General features: G+C 37.5%; 1 protein-coding gene across 2 annotated transcripts; it reads left to right on the top strand.

Annotated features, from left to right (window-relative positions):
- The first annotated feature begins 1,636 nt into the window (after window positions 1-1,636).
- LOC107829690 (protein virilizer homolog) lies at window positions 1,637-26,490 on the top strand. Of its 2 annotated transcripts, none has more exons than XR_012708654.1 (28): window positions 1,637-1,848; window positions 2,005-2,093; window positions 4,792-4,915; window positions 7,318-7,980; window positions 8,131-8,499; window positions 8,593-8,697; window positions 8,786-8,965; window positions 10,594-10,735; window positions 10,844-11,025; window positions 11,207-11,292; window positions 11,373-11,421; window positions 11,658-11,724; window positions 11,888-12,366; window positions 12,452-12,551; window positions 17,440-17,573; window positions 18,014-18,081; window positions 18,181-18,397; window positions 18,529-18,744; window positions 18,920-19,075; window positions 19,189-19,242; window positions 19,349-19,545; window positions 19,638-19,707; window positions 21,012-21,334; window positions 21,962-22,133; window positions 22,213-23,607; window positions 23,792-24,604; window positions 25,120-25,304; window positions 26,170-26,490. XR_012708654.1 is itself a non-coding variant. In XM_016657155.2 (28 exons), exons 1-28 carry the CDS (start codon window positions 1,774-1,776, stop codon window positions 26,188-26,190), a joined length of 6,618 nt encoding a protein of 2,205 aa, XP_016512641.2. In that variant the 5' UTR covers window positions 1,637-1,773; the 3' UTR covers window positions 26,191-26,490. The 2 variants fall into 2 exon arrangements, 1 of the variants encoding a protein (XP_016512641.2); XM_016657155.2 differs by having other exon boundaries at window positions 25,120-25,191.
- The last annotated feature ends 258 nt before the right edge of the window (window positions 26,491-26,748 follow it).

The raw sequence follows: 26,748 nt of genomic DNA, 5'->3' as shown, positions 1-26,748 counted from the left end.
TCAGCTGCATCTACACTGTGAAGCATACCAACTTTTGTTTATGTTATCTAAGATGTCACAACCAGTTTTTTGTTTGGGCAGTTATGCTCTATTTGATACATTATGCTTTGTTAGAGTTTACTAGTTTGGGCAGTTATTTGTTTGGGAAAACAATGCTCTATTTTTATAATTTGTAGACCAAAATAATGCTCTATTTTTTTAGCTTCGATGTAATGCTAGTTCATCACATTATGCAATTGAATGTTTGGGCAGTTATGTTTTCAATTCATGAATATGTTTGGACAATTATGTTTTCAGTTCGTGAATATGAATTTGCATTTCATTCATAACACAATATGGAAGTGCAGCTGAACTTTAATTTGCATAAAAAAATTGGTCATTGACATTTCATTCATAACAATATAGTGTACATTAATAAAAGGCCAAATTCCTAGTACCCACTTCCAACATACTACATTATTCTTGAACTAATAGCAACAACTACAACACCATTATCACCAACATATCATAAAAATAGTACATTATTCTTCAAACCATCAGCATCAGCAAAGCCAAATCCATAGAAACAGCACCACCACCACAACAAATAACCACTTCAACCGTGCAACTGTTTTCTCAGTTCTTTCGACTCTCTTCAACAGACCCCGTATAACCCTCTTAGCTTGGTCGGGCATTTCATCATCATGCCATCTGAAGTATTTGCATCCACCTCGACCCAACAAAATTAAAAAAAGAAATGTGGCCAATTTTTTTAAAAACATATTTCTTTTTTAAGAAATTCAAGGGTCTAAGCAATATGATCGACTTACCAATTTACAACCATAAAATCGATGACCTGGGTTTGCAGGTGACCATAATATAGTCAGTGGCGCGTTCAATCCACAGTAACAAATATCCATTCTATTGCGTGAAGTTGTTGATTTTTGTGACATGGAATTGATAAACGAGAAAGATGAGGAAGAAATCAGATAAAGATTCAAGCTTGGGTACCTAAGCTTCAATTGAAGGGAAAAATAGCGACTTTGAAAGGGAAAGAAGACGAAATAGGAATTAGGGCTTTTTTGAGAGAAATAATGGAAAAATCGAGTGTTTTGAAGTGGGTCTAACGGGTGTTTTTTTTTACCGTTGGAATATCCATCTAAGCAAATATTAATAACATTCACACGTACTTACCATGTGTGGACATAACGCTCCTTTGGCCGGTCATGCGTTTTGTTTAAATGATATAGACCAAAATAGAGTTAAATGTTCAATAGGAAAATCGCTAAGTTAAGGTGTCAAAATGGATACTGGAACCAAGTTTAAGGGGCGTCTATATATTTGCACTTTAAAATATTTAAAAAGTGTTTGAAAAAGGAAAAATCATAACTAATAAAGATTTAATTACGGAGGGAGTACATTTACTTATTTATCAAACCATGTAAAACCAAAAAATTGTTACTTTCACGACTACTACAAAATCAAAAGGAAAAGAGGGTGGAAAATAATGGGAAAACTTTGTAGCACCGTCAAACAGAGGTAATGACTGACATATATGTATGCCATAGGCAATTAAAGAGAGATTCAAGGACGAAATTACCCTCAACACATCATAGAACAGTCTTATTAGTAGCGGGATAATAGAGTCTTCTCATTCTGGGTTTAATCAGACGCCTTCTCCTTGCATCTTCTTCTTCCTCCTCCTCAATGTCTTAAAACCCTAGCAAACAAAACACGATTCAGATTTAAACATTCGGGTTAACTTCTCCCGGCGGGAGTACGCGGAGACAAGGAATGGGTCGCCCGGAACCCTGTGTACTCTTTGCCCAAACTTTCGTCCACCCTCAACTCGATGAGTATGTTGACGAGGTAACTACTATCCTCTTTTCCAGTCCCTAGGGTCATGTTATGTGGATAATTGTTGTGTTATGTTGTTTCAATTGTCTATCTTCTTGTTGTGGATGCTTTTTATTGTTTATTTTTATTTATTTGATGTCATTGCTGTATCATCTGTGTTTTTGCCAGGTGCTATTCGCAGAGCCGGTTGTAGTCACTGCTTGCGAGTTTCTTGAACAGAATGCCGCTTCTGCTTGCTCTTCCCTCAAGCTTGTGGGGTACGGTTTGCTTTTTCTATTTGCTTATTATTTACCGCAGTTTGAAGTAACATTGCACAAAGCTATATGTAAGTTGTAGTCCAAGTGTGAATTCAAAAATTTATAGGCCCTAGTTGCTATTGCGGTTTTATTGCATTAATGTTGGTTTAAATGTTCAAACAACGCATTAAAGTTTTTGATACGCCATATATTATGCTTACAACGGAATGAGGTATTTTTGGGACCATCAGCCAATCAGGTTATCATTGTTGACAGTGAGACGTAGAGAAGCAAGACAAAAAGGATTTGTCTGAGATGTGACATTGTTTAGAAAATCTTAGGAGCATATTTGTCAAAGAGTCGTTAAGATATAAATATTTGCCTAGGTTAATAAAATAAACAGGAGGCTGAAGTTTTAGGCCTTGGTTCTTCTCAACTTTGAAGCCGAATAGGGTGAAAATGGTGTATTTACAGGTCAAGGACTTACAAAAGGAAATTGAAAATCTCAGACTGGGCTCTGTGAAGTGTTAACAGCAGTTGAAACTTGAGAGTAGTTTCCAAAGACTGGGATTCCACACCATGAAGTTGTTAACATCCCTATTCGGAAGTGCTTTCTTGTACTTATTAAGTTTGTTCAAACTGGTAGATCCTTTGACTGTGGAACTTTTGATGAGTGGATGACTAAACGTACAATCACGTATATTGGAGAATCTCAAAATTTACATGTGAGTTTTCTGTCCATGGCAGGAATTTCTCTTGCTCAGTTTTGACACTCGTGAGTCTTGGCCAAGTGTGCTTACAAGTACATGTACAGTGATGGTAATCCCCAGCGAACATCTCTGGTAAACTTCCAATTGTGACAGAGAGTAAGAGAAATAGAAGGAGGTGGGGAACTTTGGGCGTACAAATTCCGCTGCTTATTAATCACAATGGTACAGAGAAAAATAGATGATAGTTAGTAGTAATACTAAGTTCAGGTGAAGCTAGGAAAAAAATCTTCATTGCTTCTCTTATTACGAGTCTTAAAGTGGATATTTATGGTTAGTTTTAAATCTATATGTTTGAGGTATTGTTGGTGGAAGTCACTTCCCCAGGTATCTTTTCCAGTGGTATTGGAACTTCTAACTAATCAACAGCCTTACTTATTAAAAAGAATTTGATAAGCAGCCTGACTTGCATATCACTCTTCATGTCTGACTGTGGCTATAGATTTAAGAAGAGCCTATTGGATGAGAACTTAATAGATCATGGCCTTCAATCTCAGTGCATGGTCTTCACTTTAATGGAAGGGATGTGATACTTTTCATTCTAAAGAAATTGGTTGAATCTACCATGCAAGATAGAGGAGGTTATAATTATATTTTATCGATATTGAGTGGAAATACAGTTTACCCTATTAAGTCTTTTACTGAGTCTGGAAAGTTTTGTGCCGTGTTCTAGCAATTTGGAGAGTGAAGGACTTCCTCATGTATCGTTCTCGGCTATGACTATGAGAATAACTTTACTTGAGTTTTGTACCAAGGGTGTGGCCTAATGGTCAATGATGTGAGTGAGAACCATGAGGTCTCATATTCAAATCCCAGCGGAGGCAAATACTAGGTGATTTCTTCCCATCTATCCAAGCTTTGGTGGATAGAGTTACCTGGTACCTGTTGCTGGTGGGAGGTAGCAGGTATTCGTGGAATTAGTCGAGGGGCGCGCAAGCTGGCCGAACACAACGGTTCGTCTTGATGGAAAAGTGAAGTGGAAGCTTTTTACTATGTGTTATAGAAAATTAAAATTAGCAAAATTTTTTTCTGCTTAGTCTGTTTGAACATGTTTTACTCTCTTTGATGCATGTGTGAGTGCAGGGAGAATGTTTTCATCTCAATTCTTAGTTTTTATTAGAGTAATTTTTCAATTTTAATAGGGAAATTAAGGAAAGACCTTTACATGATTGGCTGGTTCGAGCGGAAAACATTTTTTCCCTATGGATCTGAGAAGCCAATGTCAAATATCATTGATCTGCGTTTTTGTTATAGGAACAATCACCTATATATAATAACCAAAAGAAGACCCTATGTGTCGAAGACTGATTAGCTTATGTTCTTCTCTTTCATATAAAAGAAACCGTTGTAAGGATGTATACAGAAAAAAGAACAATTTTTCTGTGCAACAATACAACTAATAACAAAAGCCTCACAATTACTTTGGAGGTTAGTGAACTAGATCTCTTGAAGTAGGTATAGTGCTCTATCCTTATCGCAGAGAAAGTAACCTTCAGTCCCATGGAGAAATTCTGGATAAGTCTAGTTTAATGCTTTTCATAACTAAAACAAATCTAGTGTAATGTTCTAAGTGGAAGATATGATCGCACTTCTCAACCAGATTATATAGGATCTTGCTGTTATTTCTTTAGCAGACGCTTTGTATTTAGAGTGGAAGACAAAGCAAACCTGAAAGGTACCACATCCTCTCCATAAATCTGCTTTTATGCTGTTAGGACAAATTTACCACATTATTGGTTGAAGACGCATATAATCTTCTTATGAATTTGTTATCATCTTGATTTTCTGGGAGCTAAGTGAAATTATGATTGAATGAGTTTTGTATGTGTTATCATGATTGTTATGGCTTATGAATACCCCTTTAGACCCTTCTATAAAAGTTTATCTAGTTCTCCCTAAATATGAGAATACTTCTTGATGTATGTTTTGATATTACCTTTTGGTTTGCTCAGGGCCACTTCCCCACCCTCATTTGCTTTGGAGGTTTTTGTCCAATGCGAAGGAGAGACAAGGTTTAGGCGTCTATGTCAACCTTTCCTGTATTCTCATTCTTCGTCAAATGTGCTTGAAGTTGAGGTATCAAGTAAAATTTGTGTAATTCTTGTCTTATTCATACAGTGGTCTTGGAAAATGGGGTTAGTTCTCAGGATGTTGTTCGAAGAACTAATCCACATTGTTTGCAACCCTTGTGCTATTGTGCGTGTATAGGAGAAAGTAGTTTTCTATTTCATTTCTTTTCTTCAGGAGTAATTATTGTTTGTATGACAACTCCATTTAGAAATTCTCTTTTTGGTTTGAATAAATCATTAGGACATTCATATTTTGTGGCCATTAATAATGTCCTGCTACATTTGCTTGTTCTTTTTTACTTTTACAACTGAAGCTTCCCTTTATAATTGGTTGATTCAATTCTAGCCACAGCGAATTTGGAGGAATTTATTCTGAATTCCACTGTTATAATTTGAATGTCGTGGTTTCTGTTGTAGGCTGTCTTGTAATGCTAGCCTTTTTCCTGAATGGGATGTGTTGTTGATTAGTTCCCAAATGGAATGTTTTACCTTTTATTGCATATATCCAAAATCTTTTACGTCTATAAAATTGAGAAAGAATTATATTAACCCATGAGCTCTCTGATAATGTTCCGAGTGCACACACTTCCTTTTTCCTCCTCCTCCTCCTCCTCCTCCTCCACGGGATTTGGGCTGTAAGGTTAGATCTTTGGCACTGAAAAGCACCGAAAGACCTCTGGCAATTGATCAACTATAGTTGAGACTCTGCAGAAAGAAGTGGAGAATAACATTTGGTATGTCATTACCCATTGATCATAAAGCTGCTGTTGCAGTCTCTCCTGAGTACTTGTCTAAATTGGAAAGGTCAATAGGTGGTAGTGTTCTTTTATGAAGGTCTAATAGTTTTCCCAAGTTGGCTAGGTAAGACTGGTCCGTATCAGTACCAACTGAAAGATAATTGAAATACTAATTTGTCCCCCCCAAAAAACAGAATATGGCTTGCTTTTTCAACTTTAAAATTCAATTTTGGAGTTAGTGATCCCATCGATGTATAAGCAACATTTTTTCCTCAATGACTTGGTGAATGAGCCATCAGGGTCAGTTTTGCTAAAATATCTCCTAAACGAGCTCTTTTGAGGCTCCTCTTTATGCACAAAAATAACAAACAAAGCCAGTTATCTTCTTGTGGCTCAGTATCTGTTAAGTTTTGTGAACGCCTCTTGTGTTTTGGTATCTCTCACTTTATAGATGTGTTTTCTACCATTTTTTTAAATATTTTAAAGTAACAAGATCCAATCTTTTCAGAAGTTCCAAAACATATATATATTTCATGATATTCTAAGTTTGATCAGCTTGAATTGGATCGTTACAGACATTTTTCTGATATTTAGATTTCATTGATGAAGCACTAAGGGTGCTAACCATATAAGACAGGATATATAAAACGATAACTGTAGAAGAAATGAGCTAAAAGTCATTCGATCTTAACGCATCCAAAGGCTTCATATTTCATGGTGGGAAATAGGATATTTATCCTTGCTTCACCTGTCAACCAGTATAAATATTGAACAGAGATGGATCTGAGCCTGTTCAAAGACATATTCTTCCCCTGAAACGTCCTTCTAATTCTTTCCAGCCAAATAAGCCCAGACAAACATGTGTATAATATCCTCCAAAATTGTCTTTTTCTTCAAACAAGGCAGCTGCTTAAGCAGATTGCAGTTCTAGGCATCACCAAGGCATATTACCAAGGGACAAAATAAGACATAAGACTTCATTTTTTATTTTTTTTATTTTGATAATTAAGAGGCAGGCTTAAGTGTCCACTAACAGTAGGGAAATGTGATAACTGTCTTCTCTTCTGGCTTACAGAAATTCTGGGTGTGTTTGGACTAGGAAACAGTTTGTTTTTGTTATGTTCTTCTTCTGTTTTGTTTTGTCTTTTACCAGTGATTGGATTTGGGATTATTCTGAGAGAATGTGTGTTCTGATTGTTCTGTTTTTGTTTTCTAAAACAAAACAAAACATGTTTGGATTTGAAAAACCAAAATAACTGAGCAAGAAAACAAAACAGTTCTGTTTCTAGAACAGCATTTTATGCCGTTTCTTTCCCTTTTCTTGTTGTTATTACCTGTGAGGTGGTTCCCATGCCTGATGGGAAAAAGATGCATTTTGAGGGCCCCTTTCTATTTGCAACTTACTCATGGGGCTCTATGAGTGTTATTGCTATCATATGCAACTACTATTTCCTGTATGGTGCATTCTAGACTTCAATTGGACAGATCCTAATCTGAACTTATTTTCCATTGTTACTTTTCTCTTTTCTTTCCTCGTTGAATTCCTATATATGTCTTTATTGCCACACGTTTCGCCCTCCTCTGCTTACCTCTTTTAAAAGGTTTAAACTGGAAAGAAAAATGAGAATCTTTAGTATTTTACTATTTGTTAAAGTGAATATGACGTGTGCAGGCAATTGTAACCAATCATTTGGTTGTGCGAGGCAGCTATCGAAGCCTTAGCCTGGTTGTGTATGGAAACACCACTGAAGATCTTGGCCAATTCAACATAGATGTTGATTTAGATGGCTCTTTGGCCAATACTATTAGTGTTGTAGAAGGAGACCTTGAAGACCTCCCACCTGCATTGCGTCCAAATAATCTGTCAACTGAGCAAACATTGTCTTCTTTGAAATCATTATCCCTAAAAAATATTCCTCAGGATATTCCTCTCGAGCTCAGGCAGTTTTTACAACTTATTCTTAAAATGTTGGAATCACCAAAATTTGGACTCGTGAAAAATAAGGTTCTTACGTCCTTGTTATCAGTGGCCTCAATCTATGCAACTCCATGCTTTCCTTCTATGATTACAATGCAAGAGCAACTTGGGCTGGATAAGTTGGTTTATAATCAAGAAGTTCAACTTGCAATTGCTGAAGCCAAAAAGGAGCTCCTGGAGATACATGATAGCTTTATTTTTCAAGCTGGGGACCAGTCTGCTGAATTTGTAGCAGATGCTATGTTGTTGGAATCTGAGAATGAGACTCCTGCTTCAAAGCAACTGCTGGACTCCTTAAGCCACTACTTCAAATTTGGCAGTAGTACTAGAGATGTTGTTCATCGTGAGCTTTCAAAGGTGATTGGATATCTAGCTTGTGTGTGTATTATGATATCATATCCTCATTATAATATGGCTAGATGTTTTCTGTCTCTTCTTTTTCTAAATGTGTCTAGTTTTCATGTGTAAATTTTGTAATATGATTCTGATTTTGATTTCTCCTTTCAGAGAGAGAACATGGTTCTCTGTTTGAGTCTGGCTCTTTTAGTGTCTTCGGCAAGAGAAAGCTGCTATCATTTTGTTAACTGTGGTGGCATGGAGCAGCTTGGTTATTGTTTTGTTAGTAGCTTGCAGAACTCTAGTGCTCTCAAATTGCTGCACCTTGGAGTTATTGAACAGGCAACTCGTCATTCAGTTGGCTGCGAAGGTTTCCTTGGATGGTGGCCTCGTGAGGATGAAAATATACCTTCTGGTACTAGTGAGCGATACAATCTATTGTTGAAGGTATTATTGCACAATCAGCGGCATGATGTAGCCTCTCTTGCCACTTATATACTTCATCGTTTGCGGTTTTATGAAGTTTCTTCCAGATATGAGGTACATCATTTTGTTAATGTCCTCCTTTATGTCTTGTTGTACACTCGATAAACATATTCATATGAACTCTCTTTTTATTTCACTTCTCAATAGTGCTCCATATTGTCTGTCCTGGGAGGTCTATCTGGCTCTGGTCAAGCTACTAGTGCCACCATGGATATACTTGCCAATGCTAAACTTCAACTCAAGAACTTCTTGGTCAGTTAAAATTTTATCTACTCGTTACCTGTTTATTGTGGTATTATAGTTGGTTTATCATCCATTTTTGTGACAAGTATTGGTGCAGAAATTAATAAATTCCTCTGGCCCAATTGAAGATCCTTCTCTGGTGGCTTGTGCAAGTAAATCTTTGGTTCTTGGTGATGCTGGACAATTATCATATAATTCAACCAGTCACTTGATAACTCAGTCAAGTTGTTGCTTTTCTAACAATGACATGGATCAACATTTGCTTTCCCTTCTGAAGGTATATTTTAACCAACTCATAGTGGTCAAGAAGTGTTATCTATGCCTGTCTCCCCGTATTTTGGTTAAACTTTTTTAGTAACTCAGCGAAGAATTTGAGACCGTAAAGGAAGATTTTTACTTCTAGACTACTCGAATGCCTAGACAAGAATAGAAAAAGTTGTGCTTCAGAGTTGACTTTCTTAGATCCATTGCTTGATTTTGCTGCATGCTCTGATCTTAGGCCCTCATCTGGCCAATTGCCTAGTTAAGAACTTTGTAAAAACAGATCTACTCTAGGACAGCAAAGGATGGTTCCTTTATGAACTCTTTCAGAAAATAGAACAATTTTTGGCTGGATTGTTTCTTTTGCCTTCCCTGGTCCTGAATGATGGCGGTTATAAATAGACATAGGCATTAATCCATGGTTGCTGTGACCTATGACTATTTTGCCTATTTGCCTAATCCTTCATCCTAAAAAGACAGAAGCGGCTAGCAATGTGAATGATTCTGTTAGTTTTAATTTTTTATTCTCGCTTATCACAAAATAGAGTTTTGGGTGATAGTTCTCATACAAGTTTGTTCAAACTTCAAACTGGTTGGTAATATAAGCATTTTCAGTTCACTTGCGTTATTGGGAATAATAAAACTTCTCTATATCTGACCATCATGGTATCAATTCATTTTTTGACAACCCTGGAATTGATTCAATTGCCTCATTTTCTTTATAAGGTTCATAATTCGTCATTCTTAGGGCAATGTCATTTGCTTTTTTTTGTTGGATGGGGTAAGGAATTGAAATGTCATTTTTTAAAAACCAATATCAATAGGCAAACATTTCTGCACTTAAAGTGCTATGTTTTTTCTCAAAAGAGTGAATTTTACATGTATAAAGATCAGAGTTCACACAACTTGCACAGAGCATGATTAGTCTATTTACAATCATTCTTTGGTCTGGTAGTTAAGCTGTTTCAATTGTTGACGAACGAAACCATTATGGATCTAGAAAGAAAATCTAGACCATGACTCATTTGAATAGGGATTAAGCTCAAAAAGGAAGGGTGTAGGACCCCATTTAAATTATTGTTTGTGATCAGTTATATTAATACCATATAATTAGCTAAGGCTGAACTCTCTTTTTTGTCCATCTGGTGGTTATTTTGATGTTGTTGTGACTTCATTTACTGCTCTTTCAAGTATATTTAAGCTGCTTTTGAAGCCTGATTAATCATTGATCATCACAAATTTTACAAAGCTAGAAAATTATGGGTTAAGATTTAAAATGATCAAGCTTTGGGCCTATGCAGGTTAAGATTGAAGTCCAGAAATATAATATGTGCAAATCTAGTTCCTTTTTTCAAAAAAAAAAAGAAGAAGAAGACAAAAACCAAACAAATGAAATTCAGACTTGTAAAAAAACAGAGGTTTTTAATCTCCTTACCAAGTTCCATATTGAAGTCATTCTTAGAGTTGTCATGAACGCGATCCCTCTGAGGTTACCGCTAGGATCACTCTGTTGGGTTATGTTTCTCTTTGCTTGTACCTTTCTTTGATTTTCCTGAAAATCTTGTTCATTGCCCTTGTTAATAAAATTTTGTATTGATAACTAATTTTGTCAAATCTTTGTTCTTTTTTTTTTGTTGTGAGCAGGAAAGGGGTTTCCTCCCTTTGTCCATTGCGCTGTTGTCATCTTCTGCTTTATGGTCTGACACAGCCAGCACGGTGGACTTGTTTGTGGATATTGTATCATACTTTCAGGCCATTGTTCTTTCTCTTCTTTCTACTCGCTCAGGTTTGATTTATATTAGTTGATAGGTTCGGTTTTTCTAACTCAGTTCCGTGGCAGTGTTTCTTCAAAAACCTCAAAATCTTTTGTTATATACACTTATTCTGTTTTCAGGGTTGATTTTCCTTGGTCGCGACCTTGAAGTTGCCACTACAATAATTCATGCCTTAAAGGGTGTTGATAATTGGAAGAAGGAAGACTCCATTTCCCTTCGACATGCATCTGTCCTAATCTCCAAGGGTTTCTTTTGTCACCCACGTGAAGTTGCGCTGATCATTGAGATGCATTTGATGGCAGTGAGTTCTGGTTATTGTTGCAATCAATATGTTCATTATTTCTCTGTTCCTCTAAACCCTGCTGCATTATAGAGACAAGAAAGAAAGCAACGAAACAAATCTTCTCCTCATTCCTCAAAATTCTTTGTGTTTATATTTTCTCTCCAGTAATCAACTGTATTTCCTCTTGTACATGTCGCAGATTAATGCCATAGACCGTTTAACGACATCAAGTCCAAACTCTGAAGATTTGTTGTGGGTAGTATGGCAGCTTTGCGGTCTTTCCAGGTAGGAACTTTTTATTATATTTTATCTGAAGGTTTACAATCTCTCAGCCTTTTGACTAATGCTTTTGAGATGTTCTTCAGATCTGAATGTGGGCGCCAGGCTTTGTTGGCTCTGGTTCATTTCCCAGAGGTAATAGGCTGTTATTCTGCATCAATCTAATAAAAAATGGAAATGTTTCAAAAGCTTCATGTGTGAGTTTTACTGGCTAACACAATTATTATCGTCAACCTTAATATCTATAGCTTATCATTTAGTGATACATTTTGAAACTCTAAAATCAAGTTTTTCCTTGCGTCGAGTGATATGCATTTGCCCATCTCTGGTATTATATTTCCATGACCTGGAATTTCTTTTGTCTTGTGTAGGCTCTTTCAGCTTTAATTGCAATACTTCACTCAGTCAGGGAATCGGATCCAGTTGCCCCAAATAGTGGTACTTGAGAACTCCATTTAGCAGCAATTTTCACCTCAAAAATGGAACTGATGCTACTTTACTTTTTTAAAAAGGGAAAAACTGGAATTGATGCTACTTTATGCTGATTATATTGAATTTTCAAAGTGTTCACCTCATGTCTATTAACTTCTTGATTTTTTAGGAGCGTCACCCTTGAACCTTGCTATCTTTCACGCTACTGCTGAGATTTTTGAGGTCATTGTTTCGGACTCAACTGCGTCTTCTCTAGGGGCTTGGATTGGACATGCTAAAGAACTTCATAGAGTCTTACATTCCTCCTCCCCAGGATCCAGCAAAAAAGATGCTCCTGCAAGACTTTTGGACTGGATTGATGCTAGTGTGGTGTACCACAGGAGTGGAGCAATTGGTCTTTTACGATATACAGCTATCTTAGCTTCTGGAGGAGATGCTCACATGGCCTCAACAAGTCTTTTGGCATCTGATGGCATGGACGTTGATAATGTCATTGGGGATTCTTCCTGTGCTGATGGTAGTATCATAGAGAATATGCTTGGGAAACGCATCACTGAGAAGGATTTTCCTGGTGTTGTTCTTCGTGACTCATCTGTTGTTCAGCTGACGACAGCATTTCGAATTTTGGCGTTTATTTCCGATAATTCGGTATGACATTATAGCGGTATCATTCTTATCATATTTTACGTCATTAGGGAAAACTCATCCGTAATATTGTTGTTTGTTGGTGAAGGCTGTCACTGCTGCTCTTTATGATGAAGGTGCAGTCATGGTTATCCATGCAGTTTTAATCAACTGCAGGCTCATGCTTGAGAGGTCCTCAAACATATATGGTCAGTTTTTCCAACCATTATGTTTGCTTGAATTAGAAGATTCAGCTATACTTCGGCACCTAAATATTTCTTTCCTAACTTCTGACCCCTTGTTGGATGTAAACTTTTCATAACGTACTCTGGAAATTCTATCATACACTGAAATTATCCGAAAATACAAAAGAAAAAGAGAATAAAATAAATGTTCGACCATATTTTGTGATATGGAACACTAGTAAAAACCCCAATCAGTAGAGCCTAGGTTTATGATGCACATAATCTGTTTAATGAATTGGTTATGCTTTGGAATGAAGTATCAACTTCCCTTATGAAAGCAGAAGTTTTACATTGTTTAATCAAATCAAGTATTTTGTGCTTTCTTTGTGTTGCTCGGAGTTTTTTCGTGTTAATTTGGTTAAAACATTTGATATACGAACTTCTTTTGGGTAATAGTGGTGTCCAGGTCAATCAGTGTGCTGGTACCTGCTATTTCCCATCAGTATAGGGATCGGATAACCCTGTCTATCAAGACTTAGATTGAAAGAGATCACCTAACTTTTTTTTTTGCCTCTACTAGGATTGGAAGTCTGATCTTCTATGGTCCAATCTAGCTTCATTGGCCGCTAGGCTACACCCTTGCGTGCGGCACAAGGACTTCTATAGTCGCATATAGTGCAACTTCATGATAAGTCTTGATATGGACTCTTGAACTCAAGTATTTGAATGAGTCTTATTAGGTTTTCCTAGGGAAGGCTCCCCCAACCCTCGTGAGTCCCATCGTGCCTTAAGTGGAGTTTCATGATCAATCTTAGTAGAGCTCAAAAGGATGTGTATATCTTTTTGGATTTAATGCTATATTTTGATGTCAAGAAAGTAGCTATAAGATGTGTTTCCCAAAAAAATGCAGGGAAAACAAAAAGTCACCATGAATGAGCTTGTTAGAAGCCGAGGGTCTTTTAGAAAGAGTTTCTCTACCTCCCCATACACATTACCCCCCATACTCACTTGTGGGATTCCACTAGGTTGTTGTTGTTGTTGAATGAGCTTGTTAGAGGGGAAAACTATGTGAAGAAAGTTTGCCATTGTAGATTTTGTTGTTAAAATCATACAAGATGTTGGAAGAATGCTTTATAAAAGTTTATATTTTTTGGATTGATTGCTTCACTGCACAAATGTAAGGATAATGTAGGAAAGCTTATGTTGCTGCTCTTTCTTCTCATTTTATATATCATTTTCGAGCCCTTCTAAAAAAAAAATAAAAAAAAAATATCATTTTCGAGAAGTGACTAACAGGGTGTTTGGCTAAGCTTATAAGTTGGTCAAACTGGCTTATAAGTACCTTTTGGCGTATTTACGCGTTTGGTAAGCACCCAAAGTGCTTATAAGCTAAAATCAGCCATAAGTCATAAGTTGGTCATCCCCAACTTATGGCTTTTTAGCTTATAAGCACTTTAAGTTTGACCAAGGCTTTTACTAGTTTATCCTTAATAATATTTTCTAATACACAATATTTTTCCCAAAATAAATTTTCTAACTTTCTTTTCATTCTATATTCGTTGTTTATCTTTTTCTTTACAAAGAAACTTTTTAATTTATATTCTTTTGTAAAGTTTTTAAGAATATTTTAGTCATTTTAATAAAAGAACAACTTATCAACACTTTTCTATCAAACACATCAACTGCTTATTATCCGTTTCAGCATGTCTATCCAAACACGTAAATGCTTATTTATAAAATCAGTTTCAGCACTTAAAAATGCTTTTCAGCATTTCAAACTTATCGGCTATTTACAATCAGCTAATCAAAACGGGCTCTAAGTGCTCAGTAGTCATTGTTGTGGTTTCTTCGCAAAGTAATGCTCAATTTACATACCGACTCCTCCACATAAAGAATCTATGGGTTCTGTTCCCCATTGGATTCTCTTACTATTTAAGAATGCTTTTTTTCAATACTTCTGAATTTTATACAATATGCTAAGAATTAGTACAACATGGTGTGTGGTAAGCGTACCCCACAAGTCTGAAACATGGCTGTTGCATTATGTCTGGTCTGGTACTTAACTGGACAAGGGTAGAGGAATGAGCTAATTGCCCACTGAGTTCCGAAGCTGAAATAATAGATCTCTCTGTCACCCTCTAAAAAATTAGTGAGAAACTATTTTTGACAAATTATTTTTCAATATATACTTCAATGTAAATTGTGATTGCCTTATTTCCTGTCCTGACATCAAGTTTTTTTTTCCTTTTTGAGACAAATCCTAGCTGAATTATCATTGAATACCATCTAAATAAAAAGTACATAAACCATTTGAACTTTTAAGAGAGCTCGTTTGATTATCTTTTCTTCTTTTACTCTCTCAACTGCACCCTTGGAAACAAGTATTTGCCAAGGTGATTTGAGCCTCTACTGGGCTCAATCCTTAGCGGAGGCAAAAAACACTAGGTGACTTCCATCTACCTAAACCTTGGTTGACAGAGTTACCCGATACCTGTGCTGGTGGGAGGTAGTAGGTACCTGGTGGATTAGTCGCAGAGGCGGATCTAGGATTTATATGGGTTTAACATTTAAAGTTATTAGTATAGAACCTATTATATTTTTAAAGTTATGGGTTCAGACCCGCTATGTGTTGCAATTTTAGTGAATTTTTACACTAAATTTATACACCACGTTGAAAGTACTAGGTTCAGATGAACTCGGTACTATAACACTACATACGCCTCTGAAAAGTCAAGGTGCCTAAAAGCTAGCCCGAACACCACCTTCAATAAATAAAACAATTATTTGGAAAGGTTACTTGAAAAAGAGAGAATTCCTAAGATGCTATATAAAATTTACCATCAATCTCCTCACCAACTAGAACTCCTTAGTCATTATCCCCTCTTCCTTCTCGTTGCTAACACATCAGACTACGACTTGTCACATCCTCTTCTTCAGCGGCTCCACCAGCCTGTCATTTGTTTTAAGCCTGGATGCTCTTGCCGCATTTGGCCTTTCCTTTTTTCTGCCTTTGCTATCTAAGACTAAGGAGCTTTCACAGCAAATCTGTTTGTTTGCAGTTTCTGCCAGCAGACGAAATACATGTGTAGTTCTTGATGCTTCTCCTTTTACTGCTTCCTGAACTCCTCCATGAAAACGAAAAAATTGCTGGCAGGCCTCATAGGACTGTTAGGATTATTGGCAATCTTCTTGGCTTTTCTAGTTGCGGTAGCTTGCTTTTTCTTGGACGACCGAGGAATCCGTTTGGGTCCAACCATTAGGACCAACCGTAGCCTTTGAAACTCGGGGATAATGGGCCTGCCCCTCTAACCTTCTCCACTTAAATAACAGGCTTAGTTGGCATGGCGTAGGGCTTGAACCTTTGACCTAAGTCATAAGTGCCTCAACCTTTGCCCCTTGAATTAAGCCACGGGGCTAGTCGCAATAGCTTTATTCATGCTGAACTTGTTATCAACTTCGGCTTTGGATAATTGGATATATCTCCTATCATAATGGATATAATGTCACACTACTATCACATTGTTTTCAAGCTTGAGTAATTAAATTCGGGAAATTGTTTAAGGCTTGCAAGCTAAGTTTTCGGTTAAGCCCATATATGAAATTGAGAGATATTATACCCGAAAGGACAACCCTCTACGTCCAACCTCGAGATTTTGGTTTGAGTCACCAATGGGAAAGTGAGAAAAGCCACCATTGCCTTGTGGAGTTGGGAAGGGAGATAGGATTTACCATATCCAAAAAACAAAGAAGGAATGTAAATCAATCTTTATTTTCATAGGTGGGATATCGGTTTGAGTGGTTGTGAGATGGAAACTATGGGAGAGAAATATTGACGGGGAAGAGAAGGTTTGCAGTGGTTTTAGTTTTTGGTAATGCTACTCTTCATTTCTTTTTCGGTTGTTTTTCCTTTATTGAAGTGGTCAGGACTCAGGAGTATGATGGCCAAATAATTGAAGACTCGCCGATGACCCATCAAGTATCCAAAAGGGAAAATAATGTTGGAAGTGTCTATTGGTGTAGATGGCCTCTTCTCCTACCTCCACCTTCCTCCCTCAAACGCTTGGTAGTTGATCTTACCGTGGAACTGGGGAGATGATTGGTACTCCCTTATGCCAAAAGAAAAAGATAGTGGAACTTGTGGATGCACCAGTGTTTCCTGGATATGGTCCATGCTTTGTTGAGAGGGGATGGTGTCCAGTAGAGAATTTAGATCTTTCTTGATTGTCAAAAAAGTGTGGACCATTTTTCGGTTTGTGTCTGTCATCCTTGCTCCAAGTTCATATTTATCGTTTTTTCCATCTTCTTGATGCCATTCAATGAATCTACTTCATAAGAAAAGGTCATATTAATCTTCTCTTTATCGTTCCAATTTTATCTGACATCTTGAAGGGACAGTAGAAAATATGGATCTTAAATCTGTTTTTGGAGTCGCTCCTCATTATGCAGTGACACGTGAACAGGACCGAGCTTCACATGGTCTTAACACAGTGCTTCTGTAGAAAATACTAGACAGCAGTTCCCCTAATTCTCTTCCACTGTGAGCAAGAGTCCCAGAAAAACAAAAGAGGAAAAACCATCCAGCTTATTTGTCAGCTCTATCGTTCAAATCATATTAATATGCAAATTATATGCTTTTCTTATTTGATGGTAGTAAATGGGCATGCTTTGGAGCTTCTGTTTCTGACAGATGTCTGTCACTTTGACCCTAATGCTCTATAGATTTCGTTCTTGGAGAACCATGTAGGAAGATCAAACTTATGAAATCCTTTCTCATGAATATTTTGCTTTTATTTAATTGTGACATCTATCTTCAATTCCCTTCTCTATTTTACTTTCTGCTTTTTCCTGACTTCAGAAAGTATATGTTGTCATACGTTACAATATTTTCGTGTTTCTATTTTTCCTTGAGCAGATTACCTAGTTGATGAGGGTACAGAATGCAATTCGACTTCGGATTTACTACTGGAACGTAATCGTGAACAGACCCTCCTTGATTTGCTAATTCCCTGTCTGGTGCTGTTGATTAATCTGTTGCAGAAGCTAAAGGTTTGTAGTGACTATTTTAGGGGAGAAAGTACTTGCTGTTATATTTTCAAGTTGTTTCCTCCAGTGCTGGTCTTCAAATGCTTGCGCATTATCTCTTTGGTTCCTCATCGAAACTTGGTCGACCTTCCGAGACATTGCTGTATTTATGTCTTCAAACAAGGACATCTCCATCCTTCATAAACTATTAGTGAGGGCTTATATTAGGACAATTAGAGTTTAGCTCCTGTCAATTATAAAGCAGAAGTTTTACAGAATGTTTGGGATTATTGCTGTCTATAATAGTGTTAGATCTAATTCTTTGAGCAGCATCCCTTTTTCTGCACATTTGTGGTTTGGTGGTTACCTTTTTATAAGCTAGATGATCATTTATCTTTTCCCAAGTTCTGCATTGCACAACATATTCCTGACAGAGGCAAGTTGTTCTCTTACTCAACTTGTAGGAAGCTAAGGAGCAGCACAGGAATACTAAACTAGTAAATGCTCTTCTACAGTTGCACAGAGAAGTGAGGTAAGGAAACGGCTTACACTTTCATCTAAGTTCCAGCAATTATTTTCACCTAGTTTCTCCTTCTTACTTTATTTAACTATTTTTATTCCTTTATTGCAGTCCAAAGTTGGCCGCCTGTGCAGCAGATGTATCCTATCCTTACCCCAGTTTTGCACTTGGGTTTCAAGCTGCTTGCCATCTTCTTGTTTCTGCATTAGCATGTTGGCCAGTTTATGGTTGGACCCCTGGCCTTTTTCATTTCCTCCTAGATAGTCTTCATGCAACTTCAGTATTGGCATTAGGTCCCAAGGAAATCTGTAGTCTGCTTTGCTTATTGGTATGTGACGCTTGATAACTCGGATTCTTGGGCAGCAAGCTTGATATTCATTTTTTTCCCCTTGATATGTCATATTTGAAGCTGACTGCAAACTGATTATCTCTTCTCCGGATCATATATGTACATTCAAGAACGACTTATTCGCAGAGGAAGGTGTCTGGCTCTGGGAAAATGGAACACCCACATTGAGTGTCCTTAGAACCTTGGCCGTGAGGACGTTATTAGGGCCTAAGAAGGAGAAGGAGATTAATTGGTTCTTGCAGGCTGGATTCCGGGAGAAGCTGCTTACCCAGTTGAACCCGCACTTGAGCAAAATTGCTCAGATTATTCTATATTGCTCTGCCAGTGTATGTAATTATTTGTCAGTCCCTAGTTTTCTTTCTATTATTACATCTGGATTTAGTGATTCAATGGGCAGTTCGGAGAAAATTTCCATTTATCCTTTTTTTTTTTTTGGAGAATGAATATTTTCATTTATCCTTGATCTGCAATTTGTCTAATGATTAAGGTGCAATTTATCAGACATTGGTGGTCATCCAAGACATGCTTCGAGTGTTCATTATTCGTATTGCATCTATAAGCGGTGATAATGATTCAGTACTTCTACGGCCAATGATATTGTGGATTCGTGATCGTCTTTCTGAAAAATTTCCATTGTCTGATTTGGATTCTTACAAGGTCATATTACTTTCCCTCTTTACATGCGTCTTGGCAACAATATTGTTTCTGATTTTTTTCCAGGATGTGAACTTCAACTTGTTTTCTTATGATTGCAAACCGTTTTCTTTCAGGTTCAGCAATTGCTCTCCTTTCTGTCTCTACTGCTAGAGCACCCACATGGAAAGGTGTCTGCATTCACAATAAATTGAATCTGCTTTAATAGTTTTACATATGTATCTGTTACTAAGCAGCTGAATGTTATATGCTTAACACATTTCTTGTGTTCATCAGCGATTATTCTTGAAGGAGGGTGGCCTTCAGATGCTAATGAAGGTTCTTGAAAAGTGTTCAGCTGCTGCTAGCTTAGATGCGAAACAGTCAGCTCAGAAAGGGTTTTCACCACTTAGTTGGTGTGTCCCTGTATTCAAGTCTATTCGACTAATTAGTGAGTGCAGGGCTTCTCCGCAAACCCCAGGAATAGTTGAGAGGTTAGCTAGGGTTGCATGTACAGCAATCTGGTTTCTTGTTTAGCTCTTTCTGTTGATGCTTATGTTTCTAGTGTGCTTGTTGTGATTTCCAGACACATCCCTGAAGATATGACTGCTGAAGAAAGTTGCTTGCTTTTGTCATTGCTCCTTAGATTTTGCAAGGTATTTCCTTTTTTGTTATCTGTTTAATTTATGGCTTAGATGTGGTACTCATGGGCAACTGTGCATCTATATGAAACCGTGGTTTATGCACTATTTGTTATTTGCTTTCTGGATATCAGTTCAAGATTTTGGTTAAGCTTCTGAAGTTTGTGGCACGATTCAAATTTCTTTGGATTTTGATTTGTAGGTTATGTTGCACTGTATCTAATAGTAGGTACCATCGACATTTTCTTCCTTTTCTCTTGTTTGATTGGGCTGGATGGGGACCATCAGTTTTAGTTTTCTTGCAATTTATTTCGCTTTGTAATTAGTGCATTATAGTATTTGCTCCTTCCTCGGTCCTTTGGGAAAATTAAAGCATTTCGATTCCTGAACCAGTACTAATAGTTGCTGTTTTTTTCTAATTGAAAATCTTGATTCTGCTGATATGACTCTATTTAGGTTGATATATTGATACAGGGGTCTTTTTGGTTGACAAACTTTCTTTTTTTCATTCTCACACTATTATATTTTTAAATTTTCTGTATTTATTTTCAAAATTTGCAAAGCTTTTTAGTAATGGTTGCAGACTTCTCTATTTCTGATTCCTAAAGGAGGGGGTTTAGGATTGGGGGAAAACAAAGAAGGTAAATAAGATTCAGATTTATGCCTTTAGATGTAAGCTCCAAGTTAGAGCAAAAGGTATTATAAGACGGAGTACAAAGAATAAGATGTAAGGGGTGTGGTGTTCTCGAATAGAAACTGATAAGAAACTGTTAGTATAGTTTGTAAGCATCCCCAAGATATTTAATACCATATCGCCATCAAGCATCTCTTTCCCTTCATTTTTTCTATCGTAAATATGCCTCACATATATATAAAGAAAAAGAGATATCAGCCGTTGTGCATAACCAAACCCGCAGAAACTGATTTTCCTAGGTCAGCCATTTTCCACACATGATTCTTGATGAACGCCCTCGAACAAATTTTCAGAGAATAGTATTTTGGCCTTGGGGACTTATTACCTTATAAAAATTTTTTGGCCTTGCGATTGGTTTCCAATAATCACAACTTGTTCTGTAGGAAACCTTTTTATGTCATTCGGAACTCAGCCCATGTAAAATATAATTGGTTTGTTATGGGTGTCCCCAACCTGTGTTAGTATTCTTGATTAATTTCTAACTAGTTTTTTAAGATGATGTGACTCGACAAGTACTTTTCTTGCTTTATTTTTTGAGTGTAAGTTAACAAGTATATTTCTTGCTTTCTTTTGCTCATTCGTGAATCTTCTGACCTTACTTCCTTCTCCTGGATAAACGTATCAGGTCCTTCCTGCTGGAAAGGAATTGCTTTCCTGCCTGCTAGGTTTGAGATTATTGTGGTCATCTGCCAAGGGAAAAGATGCTCTGCTTTCACTTTGTCTGCATGTTCAGTCCTCTAACATTGAGGATCAGGAATTTGAGAAACAATTTGAAAATGATCTAAACCGTGATTTCAATCTTGACTGGAAGGAGCATCCTCCATTGCTATGTTGCTGGGAAACTCTGTTAAGGACAACTGCTTCAAAGGATATTCCACCAGCTTATACTGTTCAGAGCATTGGGACATTATCCTCGGGTGCCTTGTCCTTCTGCATGGACGGGGAAAGGTCTGTTTGTTCATGTACTATTTTTACATTTGTATGCTGGCTCTGCGGGTGCTTGGTTAAGTGTGAAGATTCCACCTGTTTCTCTGGTGCATGGCCACAGTTGAAATCCTTCTAGATGCATGCTTATCATTGTAAACCTTAGATCACATGGAAGAAAGTTGTTTCGAAAGACCTACAATATCTTAAAGTCCATATAGACTTGGCAAAAAATGGGAGATAATTGAAGAAAAAAGATCTTTATATAGGCGATACAAATTAGTTGGGGTTAAGCTTTAGTCATGTTAGCTTATTTAATTTAGGTCCAATATTTGCTATGTGTCTTTTGTCTTGTTATAAATTTATACGCCATTGAGAACTCCTAGTGCTAAAGAATGTTTTTTCTTTTTGTTATAGTTTTTTCTTAATTTTATTCTATATAACATAGAACTGAGATGAGCTTAAATATAGCAACTGGACAATGAGGATCCATATAGCTGACCCTAACTTGATTTGTTATCCTATGCGGACAAATGTTGTTAGTCAAAATCGGCAACATGACCTGTTAAGCTTTGCATGAGATGTCACTGTTGACCAACTTTTCTTGTAATTTGGTGTGCATTTTGTTCTTAAAAATTGTTAATTCTTTAGTGTGAACTTGGAGAGGGTTGCTGCAATCAAGTACCTCTTTGGATTTGAAAATGGCAATGTCGTCATGGACGGGCTTGTTGAGGGGACCATTGAATCTATAGAGGAGCTTGTTAATTTGTTGAAGGCAAGTGACAGTTCCTTCTTGCCTGGATCGGACAAGACTTTGGACCAGGTATACTTTTCCTTTCCTGTTGATGGTTTGTTCTAATTTTTTACCTCCAAATGTATGTAATTGGATTTTTATTGGACAGATCAAGGAGTCAGCAAGATCATTAATGCTTCTGCTGCACAAACCTACCGGCACAGTTGAGGCAGATGATATAACGAGCAGTATTATTTTCCCTTCACCAGCTGGTACTCCATGTTCCTCAAAGATACACACCATTGTAGATGGTGGTACTGAAAGGACCGAGGATTATGACTTAAATGAATTTGGAGTCAAGTTTTTGTGGGAGTGCCCTGAAAATTTGCGTGATAGGTTGACGCAGACAGGTCTTACTGGTAAAAGGAAGATCTCCTCAATGGAAGGGCCAAATACTAGGCGCGCCAGGGGAGATGGTACCTCTGCTGAGAACACCATACAGGGTGCATTCCCACGGGGATCTATACCTACCATTGTCCCTTCAGGTCCTACTCGTAGGGACACTTTCCGCCAGCGCAAGCCAAACACGAGCAGGCCTCCTTCTATGCACGTGGATGACTATGTTGCAAGGGAAAGAAGTGCGGATGGATCTAATAATCCTAATGTTATAGCAGTCCCGCGAATAGGATCTACTAGTGGGAGACCACCGTCTATTCATGTGGATGAATTCATGGCTCGGCAAAGGGAACGCCAAAATCCTCCAGGGATGGTGGTTTCTGATTCGGCTGCTGCACAAGAGAAAGCAGCACTACCTGAAAACAAAACAGAGGCAGAGAAATCAAGTAAATCTCGTCATTTGAAGCCTGATCCTGATGATGATCTCCACGGAATAGAAATCGTATTTGATGCAGAGGAATCAGAACCTGATGATAAACTGCCTTTTCCCCAGCCAGATGATAATCTACATCAACCTTCATCTGTAATTGTTGAACAAAATTCTCCCCGGTCAATTGTTGAAGAGACAGAAAGCGAAGTGAATGAAACTAGTCAGTTTTCTCAGCTGGGTACACCGGTGGCTTCAAATGCTGATGAAAATACCCAAAGTGAATTTTCTTCGAGGATGTCAGTTTCTCGTCCTGAGCTGCCGTTGGCTCGGGAACCTAGTGTTTCTTCGGATAGAAAATTCAGTGATCAGTACGAGGACATGAAGAATTTCCCACCTAAAACCTCCACTGGGTTCGCTTCTCCTGCAGCAGCAGTTAGTTCTGGTGTAGGTGCTTCTGCGTTTACAAAGGCTTCTCCATCATCTGTACAGGCAGCTGTTGATTCTCGAATGCCACCTAACTTCTACTCTAGAGCCACTGTACAGAAAATTGGAGTTACTCCGCAAACCGTCGGTTCTCAAGGATATTTTGACCAGAAATTGCAGCCACCATTACCACCAACTCCACCTCCTGTGACCATGTCACCCATGTTGTCTCAAAGTGCAGATCGTATAAGCCAATCTTCTCCATTTGTTAGCTCTATGATAGATGTCCAGCCACATTTACCACCAGGCTTCCATGTGAGGAAAATATGCAATATTTGTATTTCTTATTTTTATTAGTAATTATTATTGTTATTGCTACTACTACTACTAGTCTACTACTGCTACAACTATTGTTGTTGTTATTATAATAATAATAATAATTATTATTATTATTATTTTTATTAGTTGACTAAAATATGATGTTTTTTCTCTATAACAGGTTCAAGCTGAGTACTTTTCAACTGGGGCTTCAGCCTCTATGATATCCAGTCCTTTGCGAGATTCAAAGTTTGGACGGACATCCCTTTCTTCACCTGGAGGGTCTGTTAGGCCTCTTCCACCACTTCCTCCGACGCCTCCACCATATGCAATTAGCCTTTCTAATTTATCCTCATTAAAAAATCCAACTTCCCAGTCTCAATTTTATAATCAAAGTGTTGGAAGTAATGAGCTTCAGCAGACCTCTCTTACACATTCAAGTGATGTTCGACCAGGTAACCTTTCAGCATCTGGTCCTATCCTAACATCTTATCCTCCACCTCCATTAGCACCACCCTTGCTATTCAATAGGCCTGGATCAGTGCCTGTCAGTCTTTATGGAAGTAGCTCAGTTCCATATCACGTTGAAAAGCTCCCTAGTATCTCACAGCATCTTCCTGCCATTCACTCTATACCATCTGTCACCCAGCTGCAGCCACTCCAGCCCCCTCAACTTCCTCGTCCTCCACAACAGCATCTTAGGCCACTTGTTCCAGCTTCACCCCAGTCAGAGCAAAGTGGTCCTTTGCTACAAAGCCCCCTGCACATGCAAATGCAAATGCAGCCGCCACAGGTGTTGCATCAAGCCCAAGTTTCTCCAGCTCATGTATACTACCAGACCCAACAACAGGAGAATGTCTCGCATTCATTACAACAGCAACAAATAGAACACTCTCTCGCTCAAGTTCCACAGCTGCACGGTGATAGTGTCACCCAGCAACAAGATTCTGGGATGTCATTACAAGAGTTTTTTAAATCTCCAGAAGCTATTCAGGTACTTACTGTACACTGGCTTGCGTGTCCCATTGCAGTTGTGGCAATCAATTCAATTCTCTAAAATTGATATTATTGATATTATTAGGAGACTGCAAATTATGGGAAGTTAGAAATAATTATAAAGTTCATTAACTAATTGGATCAACTGTAATGTCTTTATTTCATAAGAAAAATGTCTGTTAAAGCCCATATTTGTACTTATATTTTTGTAATGAAAAAAATTAAGGAAATAATAGATTTTGGATGATGGGATAACACAATAATATGATTGATATATATTCAAATATTTCGTGTATTATGAATATAATGCACAATCACCATTAGAATATCTCGCTATAATTAGACTCCAAAGGGATTTTCTTAAAAGAATATTAGTTATTTAGTATTAGAAATATTAGTTTTGCTCGACGGGTTCATCTAAATTTTAGTAATTGTGTCTTTAAGTGTAGAGTATTAGTTGTACTTGTATCAGATGGTTATCTAGTTGATTTTGATAATTATCCATCATTGCAGTCTCTCTTGAGTGACCGTGACAAACTCTGCCAGCTATTAGAACAACATCCAAAGTTGATGCAGATGCTTCAGGTGTGACTGCTATCTGCTTATTGTGCTGTTAAATGCATTTATCTGTTGATTCTCTTGTTCTGCTGCTGTGCACTTCACATTTGAGAGGTCCTATTTCTTCTGCAACTTGTCAGGTTGATAATTGATCACCCATCTTTCTGTCTGTGTGTGTTGGTTTGGGGGGGGGGATAACTGTTAATTGATTTGCTGATATGACAAATTAATATTGCTATACTGAACCAAGTTTTTTTCCCCTTACTTTTACCTTTTCCGTTTTCATTTTGTGACAATTATTTGAGTTGATAAATTCATCCAGTGTCTCTTGGATACTGAATTTAACAAATCGAAATCAAGTATTTTTTAAGTTCAATATTTGTTGGAATTGATACTTTAGATCCAGATAGATTGTATCTTGTAAATTATAAATTCTTTCTTTTGTATTCATTAATGACCACCAATTGAATTTCTTAATTAAATATTGAGAACTAGCCAATTTATCTTGTCTCGTAATATCTTTCCCTTTACTTTAACATACCTGTAGTAAGAGTGTAGTCTAGTACTTCCTATTCTTAGATTTCTATTACTACTTGTTGTTTCTTTGGCTTTGGTTATCTTATTTTTCTGGCCGTGGTTACTGCTTTTCTTTTTAAATCTGCTATGATTATGCTTTCCCTGAGCCGAGGGTCTATTGGAAACACTTTCTACCTTGTGAAGGTAGAGGTAAGGTTTGCGTACCCCAGACCCCACTTGTGGGATTACACTGGGTATATTGTTGTCGTGTTGTTTTGTAATATCTTTCCCTCATTTATTCTCTTCCTGTCTATGGGTGAGCAGTGAAATTTTTATTTTCTCGAAATATTGGATATCTTGATCAATATTGTATTTATCTTTTGAGTGGTGGTGATGGTTAGGTGGGGGAGTGCTTCATTGTGTTTCTAGATGCATAAGTTTCGTGGTATTTACAAAGTGTAAGTTTCTAATAATGCTCCTGGTTGGCAGGAGAGGTTGGGCCAACTCTAAGCGGGATCAGTGGTATCATGGCTACGCTCTGGCTTCTGTCTTTGCTGCCTGTAGAATATGGAACTCAACATGGCCATTATTATTTGCGAGCTGCTAAATGCAATTGAAGAAGTTTTGTAGAAACTGCAGTCACCTCTTGTACAGTAAATGTTGTATTAATGGCTCAATCAATGTTTATAAACCCGTATGTCATTGTACATTATTTAGTCAAGTTAGCTTTTAGAACTTGTAATCGTTGGAATGTGTACAAGTAAATTTTATTGCGGCTAGCATTGCTCCAGTTCTATGAGTTTGCATTCATCACTTGTCTCTTTTCTTCATCTTCTCTCTTGTGGTTTAATTTCCTTCTACTGAAACCAAAGGTTGGTGATGGTTGGGCTTCGTGTTACCTGAATTCATCAATTTCAGAACATAAACCTCATTGAGACTACAGGTAAAAGCCTAAAGACTGTTGCCATCTTCAAGTATGAAGATGTCGAAATACCTTCGCATATGTATTGTCTTGGCATTTCTGAGCAAGGTGGGACACGTTGATGGAAAATTGTAGAAGCATTAATC

This window comes from Nicotiana tabacum, chromosome 4, assembly GCF_000715075.1.
Source record: "Nicotiana tabacum cultivar K326 chromosome 4, ASM71507v2, whole genome shotgun sequence".
NCBI classification, from domain to species: Eukaryota; Viridiplantae; Streptophyta; class Magnoliopsida; order Solanales; family Solanaceae; genus Nicotiana; species Nicotiana tabacum.
The sequence above is the reverse complement of the archived record's forward strand: the minus strand, read 5'-3'. Positions and strand labels throughout refer to the sequence as shown.

Coding starts and splice junctions, on each gene's coding strand:
- LOC107829690 (XM_016657155.2), top strand. CDS start 1,774: ATGGGTCGCCCGGAACCCTGTGTACTCTTTGCCCAAACTTTCGTCCAC. Junction 10,736..10,843: donor TCTTCTTTCTACTCGCTCAG/GTTTGATTTATA, acceptor TTCTGTTTTCAG/GGTTGATTTTCCTTGGTCGC. Junction 11,725..11,887: donor TCCAGTTGCCCCAAATAGTG/GTACTTGAGAAC, acceptor TTGATTTTTTAG/GAGCGTCACCCTTGAACCTT.